This window comes from Onychostruthus taczanowskii, unplaced genomic scaffold, assembly GCF_017590055.1.
Source record: "Onychostruthus taczanowskii isolate IOZ18803 unplaced genomic scaffold, ASM1759005v1 scaffold5, whole genome shotgun sequence".
Taxonomy (NCBI): Eukaryota; Metazoa; Chordata; class Aves; order Passeriformes; family Passeridae; genus Onychostruthus; species Onychostruthus taczanowskii.
The window spans coordinates 4157027-4181573 of NW_024502568.1; the positions used below are offsets into that span (position 1 = coordinate 4157027).

Consider the following 24547-nt stretch of genomic DNA (forward strand, 5'->3'; position numbering starts at 1 on the left):
GTACTGGGAGTTGCTCTTTTGGAGAGTGAGTTGTATCACTCAAGCTCTTGAGTAAGCCTTGAAATTAATTGATAAAGGCTATCTGGATTTCTCTATCTTAGTAAAGCAGAAAGAATGTTTGGCAAATTTTGGTACACATACTTCTAACTTTTACAGGAAAGAACCACCCAAGCAAACAAAAAAAAAAAGTGAAGTAGGGGTCCATCTAATCTAGGAGTTTAAGGCACAAGAAAAGAGAGAAGGGGAGAAGCATCTTCTGTGTATTTACATAATCACAGTTCAGGTAATTTGTGTCCTTATGTCCATGTAATGGCAGTCTAAGAGAAACCATGTTACATGTAAGAGTATACTGAAAAATGCCAGACCACACTTCATGGTCCCTCTCCTGCAAGTAATGGAACAAAAATTGGCTATCAGTGAAAAATATCTTCAGCCAGTATTATCTTTCTTGATGAAGAGGGATAAATGTATTGCCCAAATCAATGCTGCACATCAGCCAGCCTAAAGATATGTAGTCACTTCCAACCACAGTTCTGTGTTACTGGAAGTTGCCCATATTGCAACAGTTCTTTTGCTTTAAATGTTTAAGAAACACATTCCCTATATCATTTATTCATCACTAGAGAGAAGGAAAAAAAAATTGATGTCAGACTTAAATCTTAAAGTAATTCTTTTTTCATCACAAAGATATTTCTTCAGTCCATCAACTTAAAATTAATTATATAAATATTTAGGTATGCATTAAAACAAAACACTTTCCATTCAGAAGTTTTGCTACAGGCTTTTTGTTCAACTGACAAAGTACACTAAGGAGTGTAAAAAATATTTATTCAACCTAAGTCAACATAACTATAATTTTCAATACTTAAAAACAAGATTTACAGAGTAATGACCTTTAACCACTCATGTGAAATCATCTTACAGTCCATACAGTATTTTATAATTGTATTTTACAATAGCTTTAACTTCCAGAGGAGACAATGAAACAAGTTTTGAACCCACTAATTTGCATCATTCAATTCTCTCCATGAGACTTTAAAAAACAGTAATAAATTGCTTGGAAATATATACAGTGAAGACCACTGAAAGGCTGTTTTCTTGAAACGAGGAATTCTGTAAGAAATACATATTATATTGTTTCAAGACTATCTTACAGAGTGTAGCAACTTTCAGAGGTTGCTACTCAGTTTAGGTTTTATATAAAAGTGAGCCTACTAAGACAAATATAATCAGCAGACTTACAAGGTTATAGTAATTCTTCCATTACAGCAAGAGCCTCAAAGGTATTTGATATTGATTGAGTGTATAATTTTTAACATCTGTATAGGTTTTTAATACTAATTGGCCTTTATATACACTTTTGTACAGTTTTAAAATATTACATCTTGGTAATTAAGATAAACATACTATAGAAAAGGTACCTTACTTTGAATTTCTCCTAACACACATTATTGCAGTCAAATAGGAAGTCCATTCTGCATTTACTTCATTTCTGGTGAAAAGAAATATTTACTTATGAATAATTCCACTCAAAGATTTTTAAGCTATTTTCATGCACTTGACATACTAATAGGAACAAGAAAAAACTCGGAGAAAAACAAAGAAATTGTTGTTCAGAAAGAACATCAAATACGAAATCCAGATTAGGTTTGGTATGAATATGCAATGGCCGTGTTATGTTTGTCAGAATTTAACTTCACAAAACAGTCAATTTCTGTTGAAATTAGGTTTAGAAATACATCAAATAACGGAAGGGCTAGTGTCTCACTCAGTTGACTACTTTAAATATATGGGAACAGTAAAGCTTACTGTATAAATAAACTTTATTACACATTTAAAATGTATCCTGTAGTCCTTTACAAAATGGAGCCAAGTTAAGCCAAGTACCCTGCTGGCAGGATGCTCAGCTCAGGCAGCCAAAATGCAGTGTCAGCCCCTTGCAGCCAGCACTTCCACTAGGGCAGGAGAGCTTAGTCCTGAGCAGAGCTGAGCTACACACTCAGGTCTGGATGCTTCAGGGGATGCCCTGCTCTGTCAGTCAGAGCTTTAGTGTTCAATGCTGCTTTCTCACAGGTTTTCTATGGGTATTTACACAACATAAAGGAATATGGAAACTAAACAAGTGCTCTAATACTTAGCTACAAAATAAGCAACTGAAATTTATTTCCCCCTTGTAATTATTTTACTCTGGAGGAAAAAATGCAGTCCAGCACCAGTTACAAACCAGTAAAGCCATGAGAAAATGACACTGGGCACTGCAGAAGATACAAGAGGACACTGAAAATTACCAATAATAAAACAGTCACCTGAAAGCCATGCTAATTTTAACACCTAAGAGTTAGGTGGTTGAAACTGACATGTAAGTCCTGTAGAGAGTGATCATCTTCTGCTTTCTCTATCATTTGGGTATTTCACACTCCCTGTTTGATACCAGCAAAACTCAAGGAAAATTATTTCTCCTTGCTAATGACTCACAGTCCCCTTCTAAAGCAATCTCCCTTCATTGTGTGAAATGCTAAACTGAATGACAGCGTGGGTACAAAATCACCTATAGAAAAGGCATTTGGATATAGCCTACCTAACTACACTTAAAATGTTCTGTAGGTGATTCTTTTTTTTTTTTCCATTCAGTATATTGGCTCAAAGAAAATAATTCAAAAGCCTATTGCCCAACAGAAATACCCAAAAATAATGAAAGCCAAATCACATTCTTAGGTTCAGTGGTTGCTGAAAGGCTTTACCCTGCCACAAGATAGTGCTTTATTGTATTTAAAGAAAAAAAAAAAAAAAAGAGGAGCAGCAACTTATCACAATTTTCCACTACTGTGCAATAACAATGGAACCAATACAACATGGAAACCTGTTAGGTGAGACTCTGTGACATCTGGAGGTTACAGCCTTATGCTCCTTCTTGTTCAGGATAATTTAAAATTTTGCGGTGAGCTTGGCGCAAATATTGCTGCTGCTTGAAGTAAACCTTAAAAGCTCCTTTTATAGCAACAAAAGCAATTCCACCCTGAAATAAAAAGATATTTTGAAAAGCTGCACAGTTCAGTGTCATATCACTGCAAATGTTCTTAAAAATTTCCAGTCAGAGATCTGTTTTCTAAACATATGGTATTTTCTTCTAAAGATAAACTAATTAATACAGTTCCAAATGAGTATCTCAAAGTTTTCTGTCACAATGCACTATTACAGAGGTTAACAATACTTAAAGGGATTACAGACTGAATCTACAGAAGCTTTTATTTCCTTGGAAGTCTCACCAATATTCTAAATTTTAAAAATCAAAATCTTATTTCAAGAACAAAGAAAATGCAGATATGTATCTGCTTTCCTCCCTTCTCTGAATGCATACTAATACAAGGCACAAGGAATAGTAGTGATAATCATTCTATAACTAGACTGTGAAAAATGGCACTTGCCAAAAGTGGAGTAAAATAAAATCTATTTTTGTAAAACAAACTTTTTTCCCTCTAGAAAGCATTGCAATATGTTTATCTCAAGTCTTCAAAATGAGACACATCGAGAAGCTTTTAGTCTGCATGAACATTTTCAGTATCACTGGTCTGCATAAAAGAGAGGGATGCATAAATATGCAGGTATTGAAAAAGGGCTGTGGTGACAGTCAGATGAGCAGGGATTCCATATTACCAAACTCAGCACACTTGTCCTTGAAAGGCTGCAACCAAAGAGGTTATTCACAAAGAACAGATTGTCATTCCCTCTCCATTTGAATTCTATGAAGAGTTAATTTTCCTCTCCTTATTAAAATAAGAAACAAAGCGTTTCTCTCAAAATCAGTAAACAAAAGCTAATATGGAAAGGTTTATAATATAAACCCCAGTCTTCCCTTAGAGAGACTGTTCTTAGAAGATGCTGGCTCCTCATCATCACTGTCAGCCTTAATTACTGCTGAGGCCTGCCTACTACAGTGCCTGATAAAACTTTCATCCTTGTCATGAACTGAGATTAGTTTCAGTCATAAAGACAGTCTTTCACATGCATGATGTTTGTCCATTGCTAATACAGGCAACCTTAAAAAAACCCCTTCCTTTAATCAAATGCTGCTCTTAAAATTCCGGATCAATTTATGTTCCTTTTTCCTTTGCCTCCCTCCTTCACAACTGCATATTTCCTCTATTATAATAATTTATGAAACAGAGTATTGAATCTTACCAAGATTGTCCTTTGTAAATTTGAGTTAACACTGCTGAACATCAGCTTGCCAACTATCGTGGCAATAGTAGGGAAAACTAGAGCCCCACACAGAATACGTGTGGCAGAGACGTGATCTGCCAAAGGGTTGGCCTCTGCTGGGATACGAGGAACAGGACATCCAATGCCTAAAGGGATAAGAACGGGGGAAGAAAAGGTTACATAGCCACTGCCTCAAAAAAGAACAGAAAGTACATAACTGCCCACTCCCCACTCCACTACAAATCTATAGCACAACTACTTTTTGAGAATTGTCCCTCTTCTCAGTGAATATTCTGTTTCTATTAAATGACTGCAGTTTTACTTTCAAGTAAGACCCATGAATTTTAGTAGCTTGTTTTGTTACCAAAGCCTGAACTGAAACCATGTTCCTGCTACTCCTGCTGCACCCTTCTCAAGACATACTACACAAACACAATCTAAACAGAATGAACATGAAATAGAGGAATAGCGTTCATCACCTCCACTTAAAAATAGCAACAACTACTTGCTCATCCCCATCTCCTAAAGGCAGAAGTTCAATCTTGGCATTTCCTTTTAAATTGAATGACATTACCTGGAAATATGCTGTTCAAAATTTGTAGCTTATTAGAGTATTTGCGCCACAGTCTGAGCACATAGTCCTCCCAACGGATCATCTTGCCCAGTATTAGCATGACTGGGATAGTGGGAAGGCCAATCAAAAGGAATAAAGGATCAGCTCTCTCCATCACATCAAGACCTTCTTTGTGACCCACAACCTAGAAAATAGGCATATAGTTGACAAACGTACCAAAGGCCACGATGTTACAACGTACGAATGAACAAAAATGTAACTTAAAGCTGAGATTGTTTGAAGCTGCCCACATGTTTTAAATTAAAGAAAAAAAGAACACTGTTTTACCTCATTTACTGTTTTCTCTTTGTATCCTTGGTTGCATACGGAGCATAATGCAGGTGAGCTACCAGCCCTATTTTGCAAATCATTCATCTTGCAGAGAGCTGTAACAGAATTTCCTACCACCTCAAGAAAGGTTTCATGTGTTTCTGTGTAAGTAAAAGCCTAAACATCTAAAACACTGATAACACAGCAGACTTTCCAAAATGCATTTAAGAATTCACAGTTTAGTAACAATTAATTCTACATTCAGAAACTGATTAGGTACTACTGTTCAAAGAATAAATTGATAGTAGGTACCCCAGGATGTTTTATCAAAATTTTATGGTTTTTAGGAATATCTTACATAACAGAGATCACAGTATTTAACTATTGTTTCTCTGGACAATGCAGGAAGATTATTTTCAACTGTAGTGGAAATAGCAGCATATCTTCTCATGTACCTTATTTTCAAATGTAGTTAGTTCAAGGATTTTAAAGTATCATTATTACTGCTGTGTCTACACTTTTCTACTGACGTATAAGAAAATGAATCAGACTTTTCCATTTATAAAATGCACATGTTAAAACAGCAACAGAATGGTGCCTTATGTCTTCTAAAAAGTACACTGTTTTAATTTTAAATAAATCTAATAGGACTGAGGATAAAAAATTACATCACAGTGGTAGATATCCTCTAGATTTGTCTCAATTTAAGCAGTATAAATGCTAATACAGTCCTTGAATTGCTTCCAGGAAGAACAGGGTCTTTTATTATTTTTTCTCTAAGAATCTCGGAGGACTAAAACCACTAAAATAATAATTATGTTTGTCAGGCACTGGATTTTCTGATGTGTTTTCACTGACTTCTTGTTTTCCCCACATGTACAATAACTTATCAAGTATTCAATTGCACAGAAATTAGAATTAGGAGGTAAGAACATGAAACAACAGCAAAATTTTTAAAAAGGAAAATAACAAACCCAGTACTTCTGGAATAGGCAGGACACAGGGAAGAAGCTACAGTAATGTACCACAGTACCTTCAAACTGTACATTTCTGCCTTGCTCTGAAAAGCATTCCATGTTACACCTCTAGAACAGGAAGTTATGTTGTACACCACAGCCCCTAAAAATAGGCATAACCAATATTGTTGCTGCCAAAAGATTATTCCTGAAAAAACATTCAGCATTTGTCTTCCAGCTTCTTCAGTATCTTCTACTCAAGCTGTGAAGTCTGACACTATCCTTTTTCTCCTTATAGTCATTATCCATCAAAAAATGCCTCAGTGTCTTGTCTCTTTCTGCTTTATTTTACTGTATTTCTCTGCTTTCAGTAACTCCATCTGACTTGTTATTGACTTAGCTACCACCATGTCAATTCGGTATTTATTTTTCTGCACCTGAAGTCTAAAAATAGCTTCTGTGCTTCTCTCTGGCCCTTTGACTAAAGGAAAGGAGTCTGAAATGCATCAGGAGAAAAGTTGTATTAAACCTAGCAAGGTTGGGGTGGCAAAAGGGGTGGAACAGTTTCCCTCTACTACCCACTCAATCTCCTCTACAAGCAAAGCTCTACTGTCTTGCCCAGCATGCCATCCATACAATCAAAACATTAAATCATGAAAATAGCTAATTCTTCATATCTGGGATTTGACCAGTTGCCTAAACTAATGTTTAGACAGATCCTCACTTCAAAAGCAAAACAACTTCAGAACAAAGCATTTATTTTTCCATCTGGCTGCAGAGTTCTAGGGCAGCTAAAAAGGTCACAATTTCCTACAGAAAAAGAGCTCAGAGTAGCAGTGAGCAAGAAGAAAAGGACTGGTGCATTTCCAAAGTCTTGTCGTAGTGTTACAGATGGTTGTAATGCTCCTGTTGGAGCCACAAGAACGAAACATCCAATGAAAAAATACTTAAGTGCACCACTCTGTAAAGCACAGACTCATCCACTGGAATGAAGGTGGTGTTACAGAAAGCCATTACACATCACCTATGCAGCTGCCCAACCCTTGGCCACACTGCTACAAGGAAACTGCAACCACTCATTTGGGCTCCATTTGTGCTTTCAGATCACACAGACCACATAGAAACTGAACCAAAACAGCACACAATCTTGACAGGGAGTGACCTGCAGAACTGCAGAGCAGTACCACACATCCCAAGAACTAGAGCCAAATGACTTATGAGAGAAGAACCACGTTGTATATTTAAAATTAGAACTGTGGAGAGGAGTATTTATTAACATACAAGTTAATTCATCTACAGCTGATTTAGCATCAGAAACACTTTTATGCTTTCAGGCAAAACACAGGTTATAGACTTGATGTAAGAATCCACAACTAAAAGGGTAAGGAAAGTGCTTCTGATTGTACAATCTCTGAAAACTCTGGTCTTGTGGTTGAACTAGACTTGCCATGAACAAGTCTTTCCATAGTTAGTTAATAGTGTACCACCTATCAACATTACTTTTCTATTTAAATAGCAAGTTCACAAGAACAGAAGCAGGAAAACTATTTTTCCCCTTTCAACTAATCATAAAGTCTAAAGTAATTAAAACATTAATTTGCAGTGTTTTGCATTTCTTAATTAATTGCATCATTCAGAGCATTCCCTTAATACAATTTTTAAAAAATTACATTATCCAGAAAATAATTTACAATGTTTCAATATCAATCCTCTGAATGTTACTAGCAAAGTGTTTCCCTTAATACAATTTAAAAAAAATTACATTATCTAGAAAATAATTTACAATATTTCAATATCAATCCTCTGAATGTTACTAGCAAAGCTTTTCTCCAGATAAAAGAAAAGATTAAATCTCTCTTAGTGGTACCTAGGTGGTAATGGCACCTTTCCCATGAGAACAGAATTGGGTTCACCTGTCTGGCATACACAGGGCAGCCAGCTAGAGCAGTAGTGGATTTTGTTAGCTGTAGACTGAACCATGCCTGAACAGGCATACTTGAAGTTATAAACTATGACCAGTTAAAAGCAAAAACCATCTTGAATTCACTGGTAACTACACTGAAAGCAGCTAAGCATGTTTTAAGCCAAGGAAAGAGGAGTCTGAATTGACTTTTGCTTTCAGAGCTGGTGAGAAGAGGGAGGTGTGTACCTGCATGACCGTCACCGCTCCGTACGTAACGGCTGTCCAGTATATAGAGCCCACCATTATTCCAGCTGCAGCAAAGGGACATGCCTTTGAGATCAGGCGATCTGCAAGATCCAAAACGTAAACAACTGGACCTATGATAAAGGAAAAGTAAGGTTTCAAGAGAGATATATATATAGATACACACACATAAAAGCACACTGTAGAGAAGTCAGCATCTATCACCAATAAGAAAGAACAAACGAGGCAAAGTACAAGTCTGACATACCACACGTGCTGCTTAAGTGAGAATACATAATTAAAAAGCTATTAAACTAAACTTGTAACTTCTGCCTACCTACGATTTCATTTATCACATAATCTTTCCAGGAGATTGATACACTGCTTAAAGCACTAATTTACCCACCGATTAGCTTTCAGCTTCCTTTGTGTTGAGTAAGAATTGTTCTTTTGTAGAAACCACTTTGGGCTTAGTGCCTTTTTTATCTATTAGGTATTTTAGTTTTCGAAAGGAAAAAATACCTATTTGTTTTAATGTACTTCATGTCCTTATCTTTGACAGCTTCACCTGAAAATTCTAACAGCTTCACCTGAAAATTCTGTCACTAAACTATCATGCTATGTAGTAAAAAGTCTCACAGTTAATACAAAAGATTCCTTCCACTGGAAGAGGCTGCATTCAGTATGTTTAAAGGATTGCCTCTCAAAACACTGCAGGAAAAAAATACTCTTATTCAGGTTATTCAGTGCTTTTGACAACAACACATGAATAGGTTCATTGTTCTGTCTATGCACAACTGCACTTTCCAGACTTACACAGGGCAAGACAATAAATACCCTGACTACCTTTGGTGAGGTAAACAAGGGCAATGCCTGCATCTTTTCTTTGAGGGAATGCAAGAGCATGAGTGAGGCAAAAGCCAAAACACTGAAATGTATATATGGAAGTGAAAACCATCATCACCATAATCCGCATTACTTTTGTATTTGTCAACAATTTCTACATACAAACTGTCCTCCCACAGCTCATATGCATGAACAGTTCCTGTGAGCTCCCTCCTACTTTTTCCTACCAAAATCAGTGACAATTCTCAAAATCAACCTACAGGCATTCCTAAAGTAACTGATCCTCCATGTCTCTCAAAGTTTACCCACAGTGACGAAATTGTGACTCCCATTTCATGACTTAGTTCTTTTTCTAGAGAACAGCTCTATTGTGAATTATTTCAAAAACCCCAGTTCTACTCAGCTCAAGTCAGCTGGTGGAAAAAAGCAACAGGAACATCCAGTTCAACTCTTAACAGTTGTGTTTGACTTTCCAGAACACACTTAAGAAGGTGCTGGGTTGTGTATCAGTATACTGGAAGTAGCAACAAGGTCATAACTGCAAGTACAAAATGCACAGTAGTTTACACATCTTGACTGTTTCCCAGAGTCACTGAAAAAGTTGTTTGGTTGTACCATTTTGAAAGCTCATGTTTGAAGACAGGAGACTCAAATGACACTGAAGGTTGCCTTATAACACAAGTACTAACAAATTACACCTACTGATACTAACCATTAAGAGAAACCTGGCTAGAGAATGGGGTATTGAATCTTGAGAAAATACTAGAAAAAAATTATTGAAACAATCATTTAATTAGGCCTTAGGAAGGAAGTAGTGAGAAAGGAGGACAAAACTGTTTTTGCTTTTTAAGGCGGTATTGAGGAAGAAACAAGAAAATAAATATCACTGATACCCAAATTAAAGAAGGAAATATGAAACAAAAATATTTTTAATTTTGAAAAATATATCATGCTTTAAAGAGTTTTTTTCTACCAAACTGTTTTGTTTTTATTAAACTGATGTAATTATCTGAGAGATACTTTTTGGTTACTTTAAAAGTGGTAACAATATTTTTCTATTTAGTGAAAGTTTTTGAAAGAGCAGAGACCATCTCACAGAAACATAATTACCACCAATCACCAGAACTGGTGATAGGAATTATCAAATCTAAAATGGAATTATGATTTTGAGATATTTAATGAGAGGTTGTTTTAAACTAGTAAATATATAAAAAATACCCACTGTTACTTATGTTCAATGATGTATCCTCAAGTTGCTATTACTTCCAAACTATAATCATACATTAAAATTTGTGTTGGGGGTATCCTTTCACAGAATTTTTAGAAAAAATTTTCAAGCAGCAGGTTAGGAAAGTCTTAAATAAGTTTCTGAACTGTGATGCCTCAAGGAAGGGTATGACTAATACTGCCTTCAAAAGACACCTGCTGCAGAAGAAATGGGGACACTAGCAAGGCTTCTTGGAAAATTCTTACTGTCCTTACTCTGCCTGGTGTGACCATGATTGACTTGTAGTTGAATTGTGCTAGAACAGCTTTAGCTAGAAACAGTTTAGCTAGAAACAGTTTAGCTAGAAAGCTAGAACAGCTTTCTGTACTAGAAAGAGTTACAGAAGGGCAAGACTGGGACACTTGTTTAAGGCACTTCAAGGTCATGATTCATGTTCCATGGACCCAGATTAATTTCCCTGCTCTACTATCGATGTCTTGTGTACTCTTACAAAAGTCTGAATTTTTATGCCCTTATCTTTAAAAATGGAAAAAGATGGTATTATGAGGAAAAATATACCAAAATACATGAAGGGAGTCTCACATACCTGCATGCAAGAGCTGAACAACCTCATGCAAGAATTTTAGGCCAGCTTCAGAATCCAGGAATGCTGGAATCTAAGCTTTCAAATACAGTATGCCACGAATTGCAGGAACAAATTAAAATGCCTGTTATGTTAATGTATCCTGTCCAAATTATGGTTACTACCCCTTTTCGCCATTGTCAAAATAAAATGCAAGCGCATCTCACATTACAATTTCATCAGTCAAGACACAAACAGGAATTTCAAACAGTGTCAAGTTTTGTGGTGCATTCTGTGTCCAGATGGAAACACAGTTTTCTTCCCAAAGCCAATGCTTTAAATGTTATTGTTTGATGCCTTCTTTATGATGGAGAGTTACCTATTCAGCAAAGCTGAATTGTGGCTGCTATATGTAAGTTTCATACTGGTTTATGTCTTTCTTTATATCAACAATACAATATTGTTGTGTATATTTTCTTTCCCATTACTCAGTGTTCTATCATGGAAGTAAATGTCATCACTCAAAATTCCCTTGGCACCTTAATTTTGTCAGCCCTTAAGCTAAATAAGAAAGAGGTCCTATCCCAAAGAACTGGCAGTGAGTTATTTTCAGCTCTTTCATTGCAGAAATAAGATACTTAAAAAAATGTCTTCTTTAAAATCCTCTAAATGCCTGCACTCAATTGCTACATCACCATTTCTCTAACAAGCAGTTTTACTTTTAAACAAAATTTAAGTTTCCATGGCAACATTTCATTTTCTTGATTTGCTTAATATATCCCATAGACCACATGGGCAAACGAGGGCTGAAATAACAGCAAGCACTGCTAATTTAAATACATGCAACACACTGTGCATTATCCTATTTGGCTACTCGAGTAAGACATTCTGGAAGACCATGTCCAACCTTTTTTTTCACTCTGACAAACAGAGCTAGAGCAGTACCCAGCAATCATAAATATTCTGCCTCTTGATTACAGGGCAATATTGCCTCAGAAACACCTCCTGACCAAAGTGAAACTGTGTTTTTCCATTAATACCACGTGCTGCTTAGGAAATTCTGCTCTGAATTTCCTCTGATAAGTGTCTCTGCAAGCTGAGTCAAAAAAAAGATGTGTTTATGTGCTGTGTGGCAACTGCTGAAAGAAGTCACCTTCTGCTCAACAAGAAAAATAATCCCATTAGCCAGGAAATAATTACAGGTCGATCACAAGATTTATCTATATACCTAAGTGGAATACATCCAAAATTTTTAGAAGGTATTTAACTAAGCCACCAAACAGGATGCAAGCAGAATATAAAGTTATTTCTTTCTGTCTGGAAAAGGGAATAGACAAGTTTCCAACAGAAGTGGTGCTCCGTGCACAAGAAAGGAAAAACAATAAGAAAGCAAGAACAAATAAATAAGCAACAATTTAAATTATCCATTTCTTACCTAGCTTTGGAAATACTATTAAATATTCTGCATTGCACTGAGGACAAGCAACTCTAGCAGTACTGTTTCCTCTTTGCTTTTCATCCACCCAGCGCTGCAGACAAGTCTGATGCACCCATTTGGTGGAGCCCCTGCACCTGCAGGGCCTCACCCACTCTGCTGTCCGATCGTCCTCATCGGTAGCAAAACAAACCCAGCAGCTTCTGTAATCACAGGAAGGAAAAAAAAAAGGTATTTTCTGCTACTTTTACGTGCTTAAAATAAACATTCACATGTGAAAGCATACAGCTTAAGAAAATGTGCATCTAGAGGAGATGATGGATATTACCTCACTCTTAAATCACTAGAAGCGTAAGTATTTTGTACCACAGTTTTGCTATAAAATCAACATAATAAACATAATTTTTCAGATAGCTAAACAACTGCTTTATAAATTCTGAATTATTAATTAAACTTTTAGATAATTTATGATTAAAAAGCATTGAGACTATAGTCCAACCTTTGAATAATTCAACATATGGAAAATCCATATTTTTTAATGCATTATCATCTCCTTCTACAATATTTTGGTAAGTTTTTTTAATTTTAAAAATATAAGATCAATATGCAGTCTGTTACCTGGGAAACTAAGTCCAATCTACTTAAATGATAAAACAACACAAATGATAAAATATATCATAAAAAACTCTAAACAATTATATCAAATTCATTTGCTGTCTTTGAAACGATGAAGTGTTTAGTTCAAACAAGCTGACTTTGTATAACACAAATTAAGTTACAAGGTATTTCAAGAATACTACTGGACCTCTAGAGGAGGAAATTTCTGCTTTGGACAACTATGTGGATATGAAAATTCAAATATATTAATACTGTAAGGAGAAAACACAAGACTGACAGTCTATACAACCTTCTCTGAAGTGAGCATAGAACCAGGAACTCCCAGACATCTGGTCTGATGATCAGGCCAGACCTTTGGCCAACTTGTAAGAGAAAGCAAAATATGGATCTAAACTAGGAAAATATCAGGTATGTTCAGCCAGTAATTTTTACTGTGAAACAATTTGCTTATTCCCATACTGAAGATATTGAAATTTACATAATAAACCAGAGTCTATCAAATCTAATTAGACACTGTGACTGAAGTTTAACATCACAATTTTGATGATGAAGTTTTGTTCTCTTAACAACTTGGGTAATATCATTAAGACAAAACACTAAAAGGTTTCTTATGTGTAATCAGTAACAGACAGCAACTGAGGAAGAAGTAACTGAGAAATGTTCTGACATTCATAAACAAAACTTTATTATTTGAGAATGATTGTGGAGTCTATGCTAGGATGTTACAGTGGTTCACAAAGCTTTTTCTCTCACTTTTGCTTTTGTTTAACTCCTCTTTGAGGAAAATGAAGGGGGAATCTGCAATGGGAAATTTAATTCTGTCAGGCTCCAACTTCAAGAAATGAAAAATATTGTTGTCTAACAGCTTTGCTTTTAAGACCTCAATATTTTGGGTAGTATTCTGTTTGTAAATTGAAAGTGTTCCTTTACAGAAGAATAGCAATGTTTTTTTAATAGAAATGACTGTGCCTATAAGGTACTTGCAAGACATTCTTTAAAACACTAAATCTTTTTACCTCTACAGTAGTAGAAGTATGTTGAGAAAGTTGCAAGTGTGTCAGAGCAGAAGGCAACGTGGAGCAATTTATTACTTGTAAAAAGGGAATACAATTGAGCACATTGTAAAAGGCATACATACAATTGGCATACTTGTAAAAGAGAACACAATCTGAGATTCAGATTCCAGGGAAGACCAGGGGAGAAAGCAATTCAATACTGAACAGTCCATAAAATGAACCTGCAATGTCCACATGTCCAGTTGTAGTACAGAACACATTACAGTAGGTACAGATGTAAATTTAAACCGTGCTGGTTTAAAACTAGAGCTTTCAGTTGATGACTGATATCTGGAATCAGAACTGTAGTTTCTTCCATTCATCTTAATGGGAAGGTAAAATCGAAGTCTGACTTGGCTTTTTTCTGTCCTTCCCCACACCTGTTTGTATCAAAACTGTCATGCTATTCACTCCTGTATCACCACCCTTCTTTTTGCCTTGGTGCTCCCAATGTGCACCTACTGCAGTCCCAAATGAAAGGACACCTAACCTTCCTAAGGAGAAGGAAAGACAGACAAGCCACAAGTTAGTAAGGATCTAGATGAAAATGCTGAGACCACAACTAAGATCTAGAAGGATTACAAAGCATGGCTGATATTTTGGTTCATTGCACTCAATATCAAGTTCTTATGGAATACAAGCTCTTACATTGTTCACTGATTTTTATTTACATTAAGAATCCCCAAATTTACTTTAAGAACAAATAATACCATACAACACTACTAATAATTGTTCCTCTTCAGAAGTTTTTTTCTGCATTCCAGGTAAACATTTACTCACTCATTCCACAGCCTATTTAAGTCTACAACTGCTCTAAATTTGTAATTCAGATTTTTATTTATAAATTAAAGGCTTCACAACAGAGCTAGTTAGGTCTAAGGATACCATCACAAAATGCAAGTCTAGAGTTTATTCAAATAATAACAGATTTAAGCATGAACATAATCTTGCTACACTGCAATTTTAACTGAATTTGCCCATGATAATGGTAATAGATTAAATTCTATTCTCAAGTTCTCTGTCAAGGTTAGTAAGTCAAGAAAAATCTGCATCTTTTCTTTAATTGCTTCTTGCCAGCCAATCATGCTTGAAAACCTGAACGACCTATGAAATGAATAACAAAATCCTTCACAGACTTAAACCTTCAGCAAGTCATGAATAATGAATAGTAAATTCCCTGTATACTGTCATCAGCTTTATCTCTTTCCATTGACAGCAGCTGTAGCAGAAAGGACTAAATAAAACCATTTCAAAACAGGTACCTAGGCTCTTGCCAGATTTTCCATTTTCTTGTACTGAATAAAATATGACCTTGATTCTTACCACTGAATCAGGCTGCTACTCAGATAACCTGACACAGAAAGGGCTGAAAAGGTGGAACAAAGCATTGTTTCTGATAGAAACTCGAACCTTTTTCCTTGATGACTTTCTACATGGCCAAATCAATAACACTAATGGACTTTTCCACACTTCCTTGGCTCAAAAAAAAAAAATCAAAACAAAACATACAAAACTCCAGACCAGTATCACTATTGCAGCTCTGAATATAAGGTTACCAATGCCTTTTAGATTCAGCTCCCCAGCAGATGAAGCTCTCTGGTCTCAAAAATTCTATTCTGACTCTAAGAATAAAGTAATTTTTGCATCTGTTTTTTTTCCCTAGCAAAGACAAACTCTCTTCAAGGCACTGCTTGTGTTAAGAGCAAAGCAGATGGGGAGAAAGCTGTATTGAAGACTAGAGATCCTATACTCCAAATGCTAAGAAACCACGGCCTGCCTAAAACCAGGTTCCTCCAAACCACAAGTTTCCTACCAGTAAGGAGCCTGCTCTCTCTGGCACATGGTTGGAGCTACAGCTCCAACACACCCCTAAGACCCCCAGGATCAGACTTACCTAGACTGCTCTCCTTTTTATTAAGTTACACCCCTTCTAAAGGTTACTTTTTTCCAAAACCAGTCTTAGATGGGAGGGATGACAGTATCTAATTCACGTTATTTAAATCAAATCTGACTCAATTTGTGAAAGCTGAATCCACCATGAAACAGTTTTGTTTTCAAGCAGGCGTGACTGTCTAAAGCAATACAAAAAAGTAATTTAAAAGCAGTATGTTGATTCTCTGTACACACTAGTAAAAGGTTTGTAAAAATTTCTAAGCCCAAAAGCCCAGCAGATATCCTTGGATCTGCAACACTTAATGGAAGATGTCTTGCTAGACTGGGACAGTACAATTGTTTTATGATCTGGTTTCAAATATTCAGTACTAAAGTGGGAATGGAAACATCTTGGAATTTCCCCCCTTATGTACAGTGGCATACAAATATGAATGGTCAGCAAAACCAGAAATCGTCTCAGAAAAGAAAGTTCTACTTGACTTTTAGACCTAACTCTTACGGTGGGAAATGCAAATTTGAACATGCATGACGTGCTCTAGAATCATGAGCTAGAAGCACATTTTCCCTCTCCTTACAGTTCCTTCATAAAAAAAGAAATTTTCTGCATTTCTCTCACATCATAAAGCTCTTTTCCTTACAGTGGCAGGAATTTGCTAATATCTTGCTGCAAGAGTAAAGCATCCTTGTCCTGCTAAGCACAAGATGTCTGAGCAGCTTATTGCAATTGAATTTCACATCCAAAAAGAAGAAAGTGAAAAGGTTGAAACATAACTGATAGCAACAACAGCACAGAATGCCAAGTCAGTGAGGGGTGAAAAGGTACCTTGAAAGAAATGACTGAAAGCATTCCAATCATAGCCACAAAAAGGCAGTGTTCTAAAGGATGACCCAGAAGTCTGCTGTTTGGAAGAGGCAATTTTTCGTGAGCTTCTATAACAACTTTTTATGCATAGTCTACAGACTACAGTCTACACAGTCGACAGATAAAATATCTTTGATGATGAATAGTGATAAGCTTTACACTAAATTTGCCAGCTACACTCTAAGTACTACAAAATCATGTTTAAGTTGGAAGACTAGGATGTCACAAAAAATGGAGTTACCTAGTATCATTAGGCTGCTTTGGAGCTGGCTGGAATTTTAACAGGGGGACAGCAAACTGTTCTCTCAAAAAGCAAGAGAAACACCTCATTGAAAATGCTACCACTAAGTGTTTCCTTTTCCAGAGTGTGAAGAATCAGCAGCAATAAGATCTTGTGCTAGAGGGACACTGCCTGGTCACAAGAGAATGCAAGCCTAGACTACAAACCCCTGATAAAGGCTACAAAGGAATACCATGAACCTAAGAAATGTTAGCTTATGTCATGCTTCACAGAGGAGATGAAGTGCCAGAAGAGATGAACCCACTTGCAGGATGGAACACTGCTCTTTCCCCAACATTTTCCTGGCCCTCAAACACAGTGGAAAATACTTCAATCTTCAATCCAAAACCCAGCTATGAAACTCAAAACACCCTTACACTATCCTAAAAGGAAAAAACACACAAAGGAAAAGGGAAGTACACTGAGTGAAGAACAGACATCTGTGCAAAAATAGTGGTCTTAGATGCTTCCTGGGGACATCAGTGGATGCTTTTAAGTCAGCATGGCATAGCAGCCATATGCCAGCCTGTATCACACAGCTAAGAAAACATGCTGTCACTTCAAAACAAAGTCTAAAATTCTCAAAGGAAGCCCTGAAAGTCATCTGACCTTATACCAAATTCTGCTGTGCCTAGTCATCAAGGATAGCCCACAAAGCTGAGTAAAGGAGACATTGTTAAGAATCTAGACATAACAGTAAAGACGTTTTACTACAAAAGGAACACTTTCAATAGAAACAGCTCAAGTACAGAAAATCAAGCTAATGGTGGTGTGAACATACGGTCACGCAAGTGGTATTCATATATAGGTTCTGACTTTGTCTAATCTCAGGATGACATTGTATAAACTAGATTTTAAAAAGCTTTTCATGAAAGCATGTGGATAACAAACTCAGTAAACAACCACATTAAAACCCCACAGAATAATTAACTAGAAAGTGCACTAGAAAGATCTACTGATTATAGAAGTTCGATTCAAGCTTTATTCTATTCTTAATTACAGCTTAAATCAAGGGGAAATATTTTACATTGAGCACACTGCACTATATAAAGGCAAAGATACGAGTAAATGACAGTTCACTGAATCTTGCTGGCTGCTTTCTAGCTTGTGGATAAAATCAAACCTTTGACTGCCAGCCATCACCTGCTGTACTTAAATTTGGCCTTATTTTTTTATGGTCTTTGCTTCTAGCCAGCTTAGAATAAGGAATCCTTCCTCAGATCTAGTTATCTTGTTGGGTTTTGGTCTGTAGTTTGCCAAAATCTAGACTGTCAGTAAAAAAATTAGCTTTCTGGATAAATTAAACGTTTGCAACCAGTTATGCAGACATGTTCCTTTTACAAAGTCTTCAAAATTCAGTTATCTTAAAGGCTTTAGTATTACCATACTCTTACTTTTGCAAAAGGAAAAGCTCAGAAATCACTAAAGCTTGGTGGCCTTGCTATCAGGCTTTAAATATGCAATGAATTTTGATGTTAGAAACATTTACTTTATTTCCTAAGTGAGGGAGGGAGAACAGGGCCCTTCTAGACATGTACAAAGGATAAATCAGGAAAAACTACTACTCGTACAATAAGCACTTTAGTAATAAAGCATTATACATTTTGCTAACTGAACTCTTACTAACGAATATTTGCAACTTGGACTACAACTGGGGGTGGGTAACACTGATTCTTACCATCCCAGGAAGAAAAACAAGTGACTAAAACTAAGTGGAAAAAGAAAAACTGAGCAAATGAAACCTAAACAAAGAACCACATATACACATACAAAACAATTTGCTTCCAAAATGGAAACAAGCTTTGAAGAACATGATTTGAACAGAAAGTTGACACATAGTTAAGTACATACATAGCAAACAGTGAAGAATTCGAATAGCATTAAGTTAATGCTTTAAAAATTTAATGGATTTTTTTAATAATGCAGATAGCATACTGTATGAAATAGGGAAAACATCTTCTCATGCCTTGTTTGACAAATCTGTCAATAATCACAAACAGAGGAGATATGTGAAGCAATTAGGAAATTACGTATTAGAAGCTATTTAAAGTTATCTCCTTGAATGTGACTTCAAACATCTTAATTACTTATTAATTACCTCTAAGATGACCAGACTCCAAATGAAGACAAAAATATGTAGTTTCTATAACCAACAATGCTGTTTTGCACTGGGGGAAAGGCAAAAGGAGTTGCATCAGAAAAATACCAATACTGGTATTTGTGGTACAGAGCAGATGACAGATGCTACAAATATCAGGAGCGACCTACATACAGCATAGACCAAGTTTTTTCACACTTAAATAGGAAGAATAATTACCTGTTGTCTGCAGGTAGAAGTTAATTGTTAAGCAGTGACTAAAACACGTACATTTGTTCCTAAGCATATCAAAGCAGAAAGCAGAGATAGAAAAATAACATACATTAGACAACAGTCAAAAGGTTAAGATAGTTTATAAACAACATGCTGACACCTGTATATTTCACATGGGCAAAAGGCAATGTACAGGTCTGCATTAAGTCTCCACTAATCATCTTTACTGGTAAGACACAGGAAGAAGTCAATCTACATACAACCTTCACGATAAAGTGAAGCAAAATACTAAGGGATGTACCTGGGATGAAGCCGTAATGAGAAAGCCAATCTATTATAAAGCTATTATTGTTTCAAACTTTCTTTCTTGAAACCCTCCAAGATATGTGGGACTTTGCTTTTTCCATCCTGTATCAACATCAACTTCTAAAGAGTTGGGCTAAGGACAGGGAAAACCAAACCCCTTGTTTCCTCGGCAGAGATTAACTCAGCACAGTCCATTCTCTACTCTTACACACCCTTTCCTTCTAAGCATGAATAACCTACTCTCAGGAAAGAAAAGAAAGCCAGGTACTTCTAGATACTGACAGACTTCAACCAGAAGTTAGGAAGACCTCTCTCAAAAGAGTTTAACTCTGTTGTGAAGAAAGAAAATAATTACTTGAGGTAGGACAAGGAAGAGAGACATGCTTAATCAGTAAAACAAACAGACTGAGTAACTGCAGAGACAGCATTCTGTGAAAAATAAAGATAATACATAAATCCTGTACTGTGTTTTATGTTGCTTATTACCCTGCATATCTAATCTGGTTGAACTCCACTCCTACAAAGAGTTACTTGCGTGTCAACTTCAGTCAGCGAGAGAAATCAGAGCACAACATACAGTACAAGTCTGAGATGTTCAGAATAAACATCTTCAATCAAGGACCACACTGCACTAATTACACTCTTGAGGTTGCAGCAGTAGGGTCTTAATCCAAAACCGTGTATTAACTTATTAAAGTAACAACAGTTAATTGCGCAACTAAAACTGAAACAGTGCCTGCACTTTCAAAGAAGGAAGAAATGACTGATCTCTACACAAACACCACCACAAATGGTGGCTGGAATGGAAAGAGAAACAGAAAGTCATGTACAATACCATATTTTTTTTTCCCTTGGGGAAAAAAAAAAAAAAAAAAAATGAAAGTCATGTACAATACCATACTTTTTTTTTTTCCTTGGGGGGGGGGGGAAATTACTATGGAATCAGATGACAGTTCAAAAACTGAAATAGAAAATCCAACACTATTTTGCAATTTTTGAACTACAATTGCTAGCATTTTCCCAATAAATCAATGATCCGGAAAAGAGAAAATTTAATTGCAACAGTACTCCACTCTTGACAGTAAGAATAATTTCTTAAGCAAACTACAATTTATTGTTTAATTGCTTTTGAAGTCTACCTGCAATTTCAGCTCTTGTCTCCTTTCAATAGGGAATGACAAGGGTAGAGACTTAAAGTCACATCATCTTGCTCTAGTTTTTATCAAGGATATTGACCACAACTGAGCAACTACCACCCAGTCAGTAAAGTAAGAATGCTAATTCAAAAACTAAGCCATGCTAAAATTACTATGTTGATTCTTCAGCATGTACCTGTACAAGCCTTCAACAGATTATCCATCAAATGTTGACTACCACCTCCAAAGACTGAAGTAACAGAAAGCAATGGTGACCATGTTCTGACCACTGTGGCACATACATGGAAAGAAGGGAGCAGTTGTCTTTAATTTAGACAGTAGATGAAATACCTCAAATCACTACCACAGGATATGCTTTGAACAACAGAACCCCAGCATTCTGAAGCCTTGGCATAACCAATTGGAAGAGCAATCCACATGTAATTCAACTGGAATCAAGAGAATAAAGCTTAAAAATATGAGTATATTTTAGCATTACAGCTTACATTAGCAGCACATAAAAAAAACATTGCCACATAATTTCAAGTTTTAATGATGATTACTATAATTCTGTAATTTATGCATTAAACTAATATGAACAAAGCCATTAAAAATAATGAAATAATAATAAAATCTCACCATTCAGCCAGATTACTAATACCTGCCTCAAAAGTGTATGCATTAGTCCAGAAATATGGAGTTTCATCATAGATTGAAAAGATTTCTCCTTGTAGAAAAGGACAGTATTTCAAGAATTATTATCTGGAACTGTTATCTGAACAAGAAAGAAAGGAAAAAAATTACAAGAGGGATGGAAATTCAAATTTTCAGGCTAGAAAAGATGATGCTAATCCTATGGATTAGTTTCCTATATGCTGCAGATGAGACAATCCACAATGTAGTGTCACTTCACAGTCATGCTTCTTTTATTTATGCTACAGTCAATCCTTCAGGTAAGTATAAAATCCTTTGGTAGAAATTTTGAGCAAATGACTCCTTACATCTTAACAACTATTTACCTTCTTTGTTACAAATCCACGGATTGCTTCCTTGACTGAAATTATGCAGGCAAATAAAGGATGGAGCACAAAATACATCACAGAAAGATGAATCCCAGGCAACAATGTGGTGATGCTACCAAATCAGTCCTTGCACTGGAGATATCCAACTTTATTAAGGAAATAAACCTGTAATCATACACGTATAGAATCTAAGAGTCAAGAGGAGAATCCAGCTGTTCCTTCTCACAAGCAGAGAATTTAAGAACTTGCTCTGAGAGCTCTGACCCTTGTATACAAAGCAGTGCATGCACTCAGATCTACTGCAACACCTAATTCCTGATGCAACAGCATGGCACCACTCTCAGTGGTGATCTAGGTACTGGGAACAGAAGAAAACCCTTCTTTTCCCCCTCCTTAACTATTAGATCCAAATGAAAGTCATCTTCACTGGAAAACTGTTTTCTGCACCCTTCACTAAAAGATCTGTATTTTACTTAAAGTATGCACTTTGTGTTAAGCTTTAGTCATTTGCATTTACTCTCAAGATTTTGAGTATCTTTTTTCTCACTGGGGAAAACAAATACCTGTCATGAGCAAAAAAGACAACAGGATAGAAGAAGTATTTTCATTCCTCAGAATCCCCACAGATAATTTAACCATGGTGTATGCCCCTTAAGACGAAATACTGAAGGTTTATCTTGATCACCACTACAAACAACATCACAGTTATGTACAACCTTCAGAACCATCACATGCACAAAAACCTCTTTATTCAAATGTAATCCTGCTTCATAAACCCAATATAAAGCAGAAAAATTATTTACACCGACTGAATTCTGAGGTCTTGGTTAGTCCAAAATCCTTCTATTGATCTTGTGCGACAATCTGAATTAAATTAAAATCCTAAATACTTGGTTCCTTCTTACTACTACATTAATCTCTTGTGACACTCCTGTTTCTACAGTTTCCTGTAATAAGCCCAAGGAATGCTTATATGAAAGCTCCAGCCTCCCTTCACACCTTCTTTTATGATACTTAGGTACTTCAAATTCTTTCCCTGCTGTCCTTGATATTAAGGAAATCAGACACGCTGTCCAATTGTTTTGGACACACATCAAGCTATTCCAAGTATACTAGAAAAAGTCTTTAAAAAGAGCCAGAGACACAAATTATAATTTCACAAACTTGAAAGGGTACAAGAATATTAAAGGTACATCAAAACCCACATCTCTATTACAGGTAACAACTGAAGAATAGTAAACTGGTTTGGCAACCAGGTAACTAAGTTAATTTAACAGTTGGTCACAACAAAGATGATAAACACAACCTCACAGCCATTTCCCAACAGGGTGAACTAGGACTTCAGAGTGTGATACAATAGTCATGGGCATCAGGGCAGCCACTCAGAGTATTATGGTTTCCTAGAACTCTAAATATATATTATTGGACTACAAAATTAAGGATGTAGATGAAAGTTTTTTGTTTTATTGGCTTTTTCTTTTTTAGTTTAAGAGGAGTTGATTCAGCAATACTCTTATAACATAAATCATCCCTTTGCCATCTCTTACTTTTTTAGTTTTTCTAGAACACAAACTTTCCCTCCCCAAATCACTTTTATCCTCTTGGTGTATCAAACTGGAACTTCTCATTCCCACCTTCCAGGCTGCACAAATTCTACCCCTGCCTCTCATAGTTTGTATTTCCATCATCTGCCTGATGACAGCCTGTATTTCATTGAATACTCTTTCCTTAGAGGCGACCTGGAAAGGACAAAACCGACAGTGTTCTTTTTGATTGCTTAAGATGAAAACTTGATGGGTTCATCAACAGAAGCTTCTGTTGACTGCTCCTGGACCCCCACCTTCTGAGATACCAGGCTATTACAACTCCTACAAAAACAGGTGGTGAACGTAGTTTATTGTTTGTAGAAATAGGTTGCAAGGTCTTCCTGGATGAGTCGAAATTACACTTAAGGAATCTGAAGTGCTCAGTGAAACAGGGTGATAGTGCTACATATCCAAATAAAAGCATACAGAGAAAACAAATACAGTAAATAGAACTTACAAGTTAGTAATTATAGATGAGGAAAGATGCTTAAGTCACAATACTTCTAAGGCTGTAATTTTAAAGAACGCTCCAGAAAGCAATTGCAGGCTTTCTTCAGATCATAAAACCATCAACAAAACACACGAGGCCGGCGAAGCTTAGATCATCTTTTGGTGCCTCGCTTTACGTGCACGTCAGTGCGTTCCCTACCCAGAGGCTCTGCCAGACCCAGGGACAGGCTCCCGCAGCCCCCAGAGCCCGTCCCAGCCCCTGCGGCCGAGGGCTGCGGGAGCGATCCCTCCTCGCCCCTCAGCTGCCCGCGGTACCCTGCGCTGCTTTACGACAGCGCTCGCACAACTTCTGTCAGGCCACCAAGGCTTTTAGAAGGCAAAAACCGAAACCGGACCCGCGACACCGGCCCCAAACCCGCCGCAGGGGGCTCACAGGCCCAGCCCGAACATTCCCTCCGCGTACCTGTCCATGGTCTGCGGCAGCGCCAAGCCCGTCTGCTCGGCCATGGCCCCGGGCGGAGGAGCGGGCCCAGCCGAGGGCCTGGAGCCTGACAAAGGCGTCACGCGTGCGGCGGCGGAGAAAGGGGAGCGAACGGGAAAGCGGCAAATCCGCCCTTCCGCGGGACGGCCGGGGCGGCTCCTCCTTCGGCAGGCGGGACGCGGCGCGGGGCCGGTGGTCGGAGCAGGACGGAGCGCCCGGGCGGCCGCGGGGAGACGCGGCGAGCGCTGAGCGCAACCGCGCCGCCGTCACCGCACCGCCGCCCGGCCCCGC

General features: G+C 37.1%; 1 protein-coding gene across 2 annotated transcripts; it reads right to left on the minus strand.

The window, feature by feature from the left end:
* Positions 1 to 811: 811 nt before the first annotated feature.
* Positions 812 to 24537, minus strand: MARCHF5 (membrane associated ring-CH-type finger 5). Of its 2 annotated transcripts, none has more exons than XM_041415854.1 (6): positions 24239 to 24537; positions 12257 to 12459; positions 8189 to 8289; positions 4775 to 4958; positions 4180 to 4346; positions 812 to 3016 (listed from the first exon to the last, which is right to left on the minus strand). In XM_041415854.1, the coding sequence occupies exons 1-6, from the start codon at positions 24280 to 24282 to the stop codon at positions 2900 to 2902; spliced, it is 816 nt and encodes a 271-aa protein (XP_041271788.1). In that variant the 5' UTR covers positions 24283 to 24537; the 3' UTR covers positions 812 to 2899. The 2 variants fall into 2 exon arrangements, with proteins under 2 accessions (XP_041271788.1, XP_041271787.1); XM_041415853.1 differs by having other exon boundaries at positions 8189 to 8319; positions 24239 to 24535.
* Between the last annotated feature and the right edge of the window lie 10 nt (positions 24538 to 24547).

Excerpts from the sequence above, each read along its gene's own strand:
- MARCHF5 (XM_041415853.1), bottom strand. The coding sequence starts at position 24,282 with ATGGCCGAGCAGACGGGCTTGGCGCTGCCGCAGACCATGGACAG. Across the intron at positions 4,959-8,188 it reads GAGCGGTGACGGTCATGCAG|GTTGTGGGTCACAAAGAAGG; the intron begins GTACACACCTCC and ends CCTATTTTCTAG. Across the intron at positions 3,017-4,179 it reads ATTTACAAAGGACAATCTTG|GGTGGAATTGCTTTTGTTGC; the intron begins GTAAGATTCAAT and ends TTTTTATTTCAG.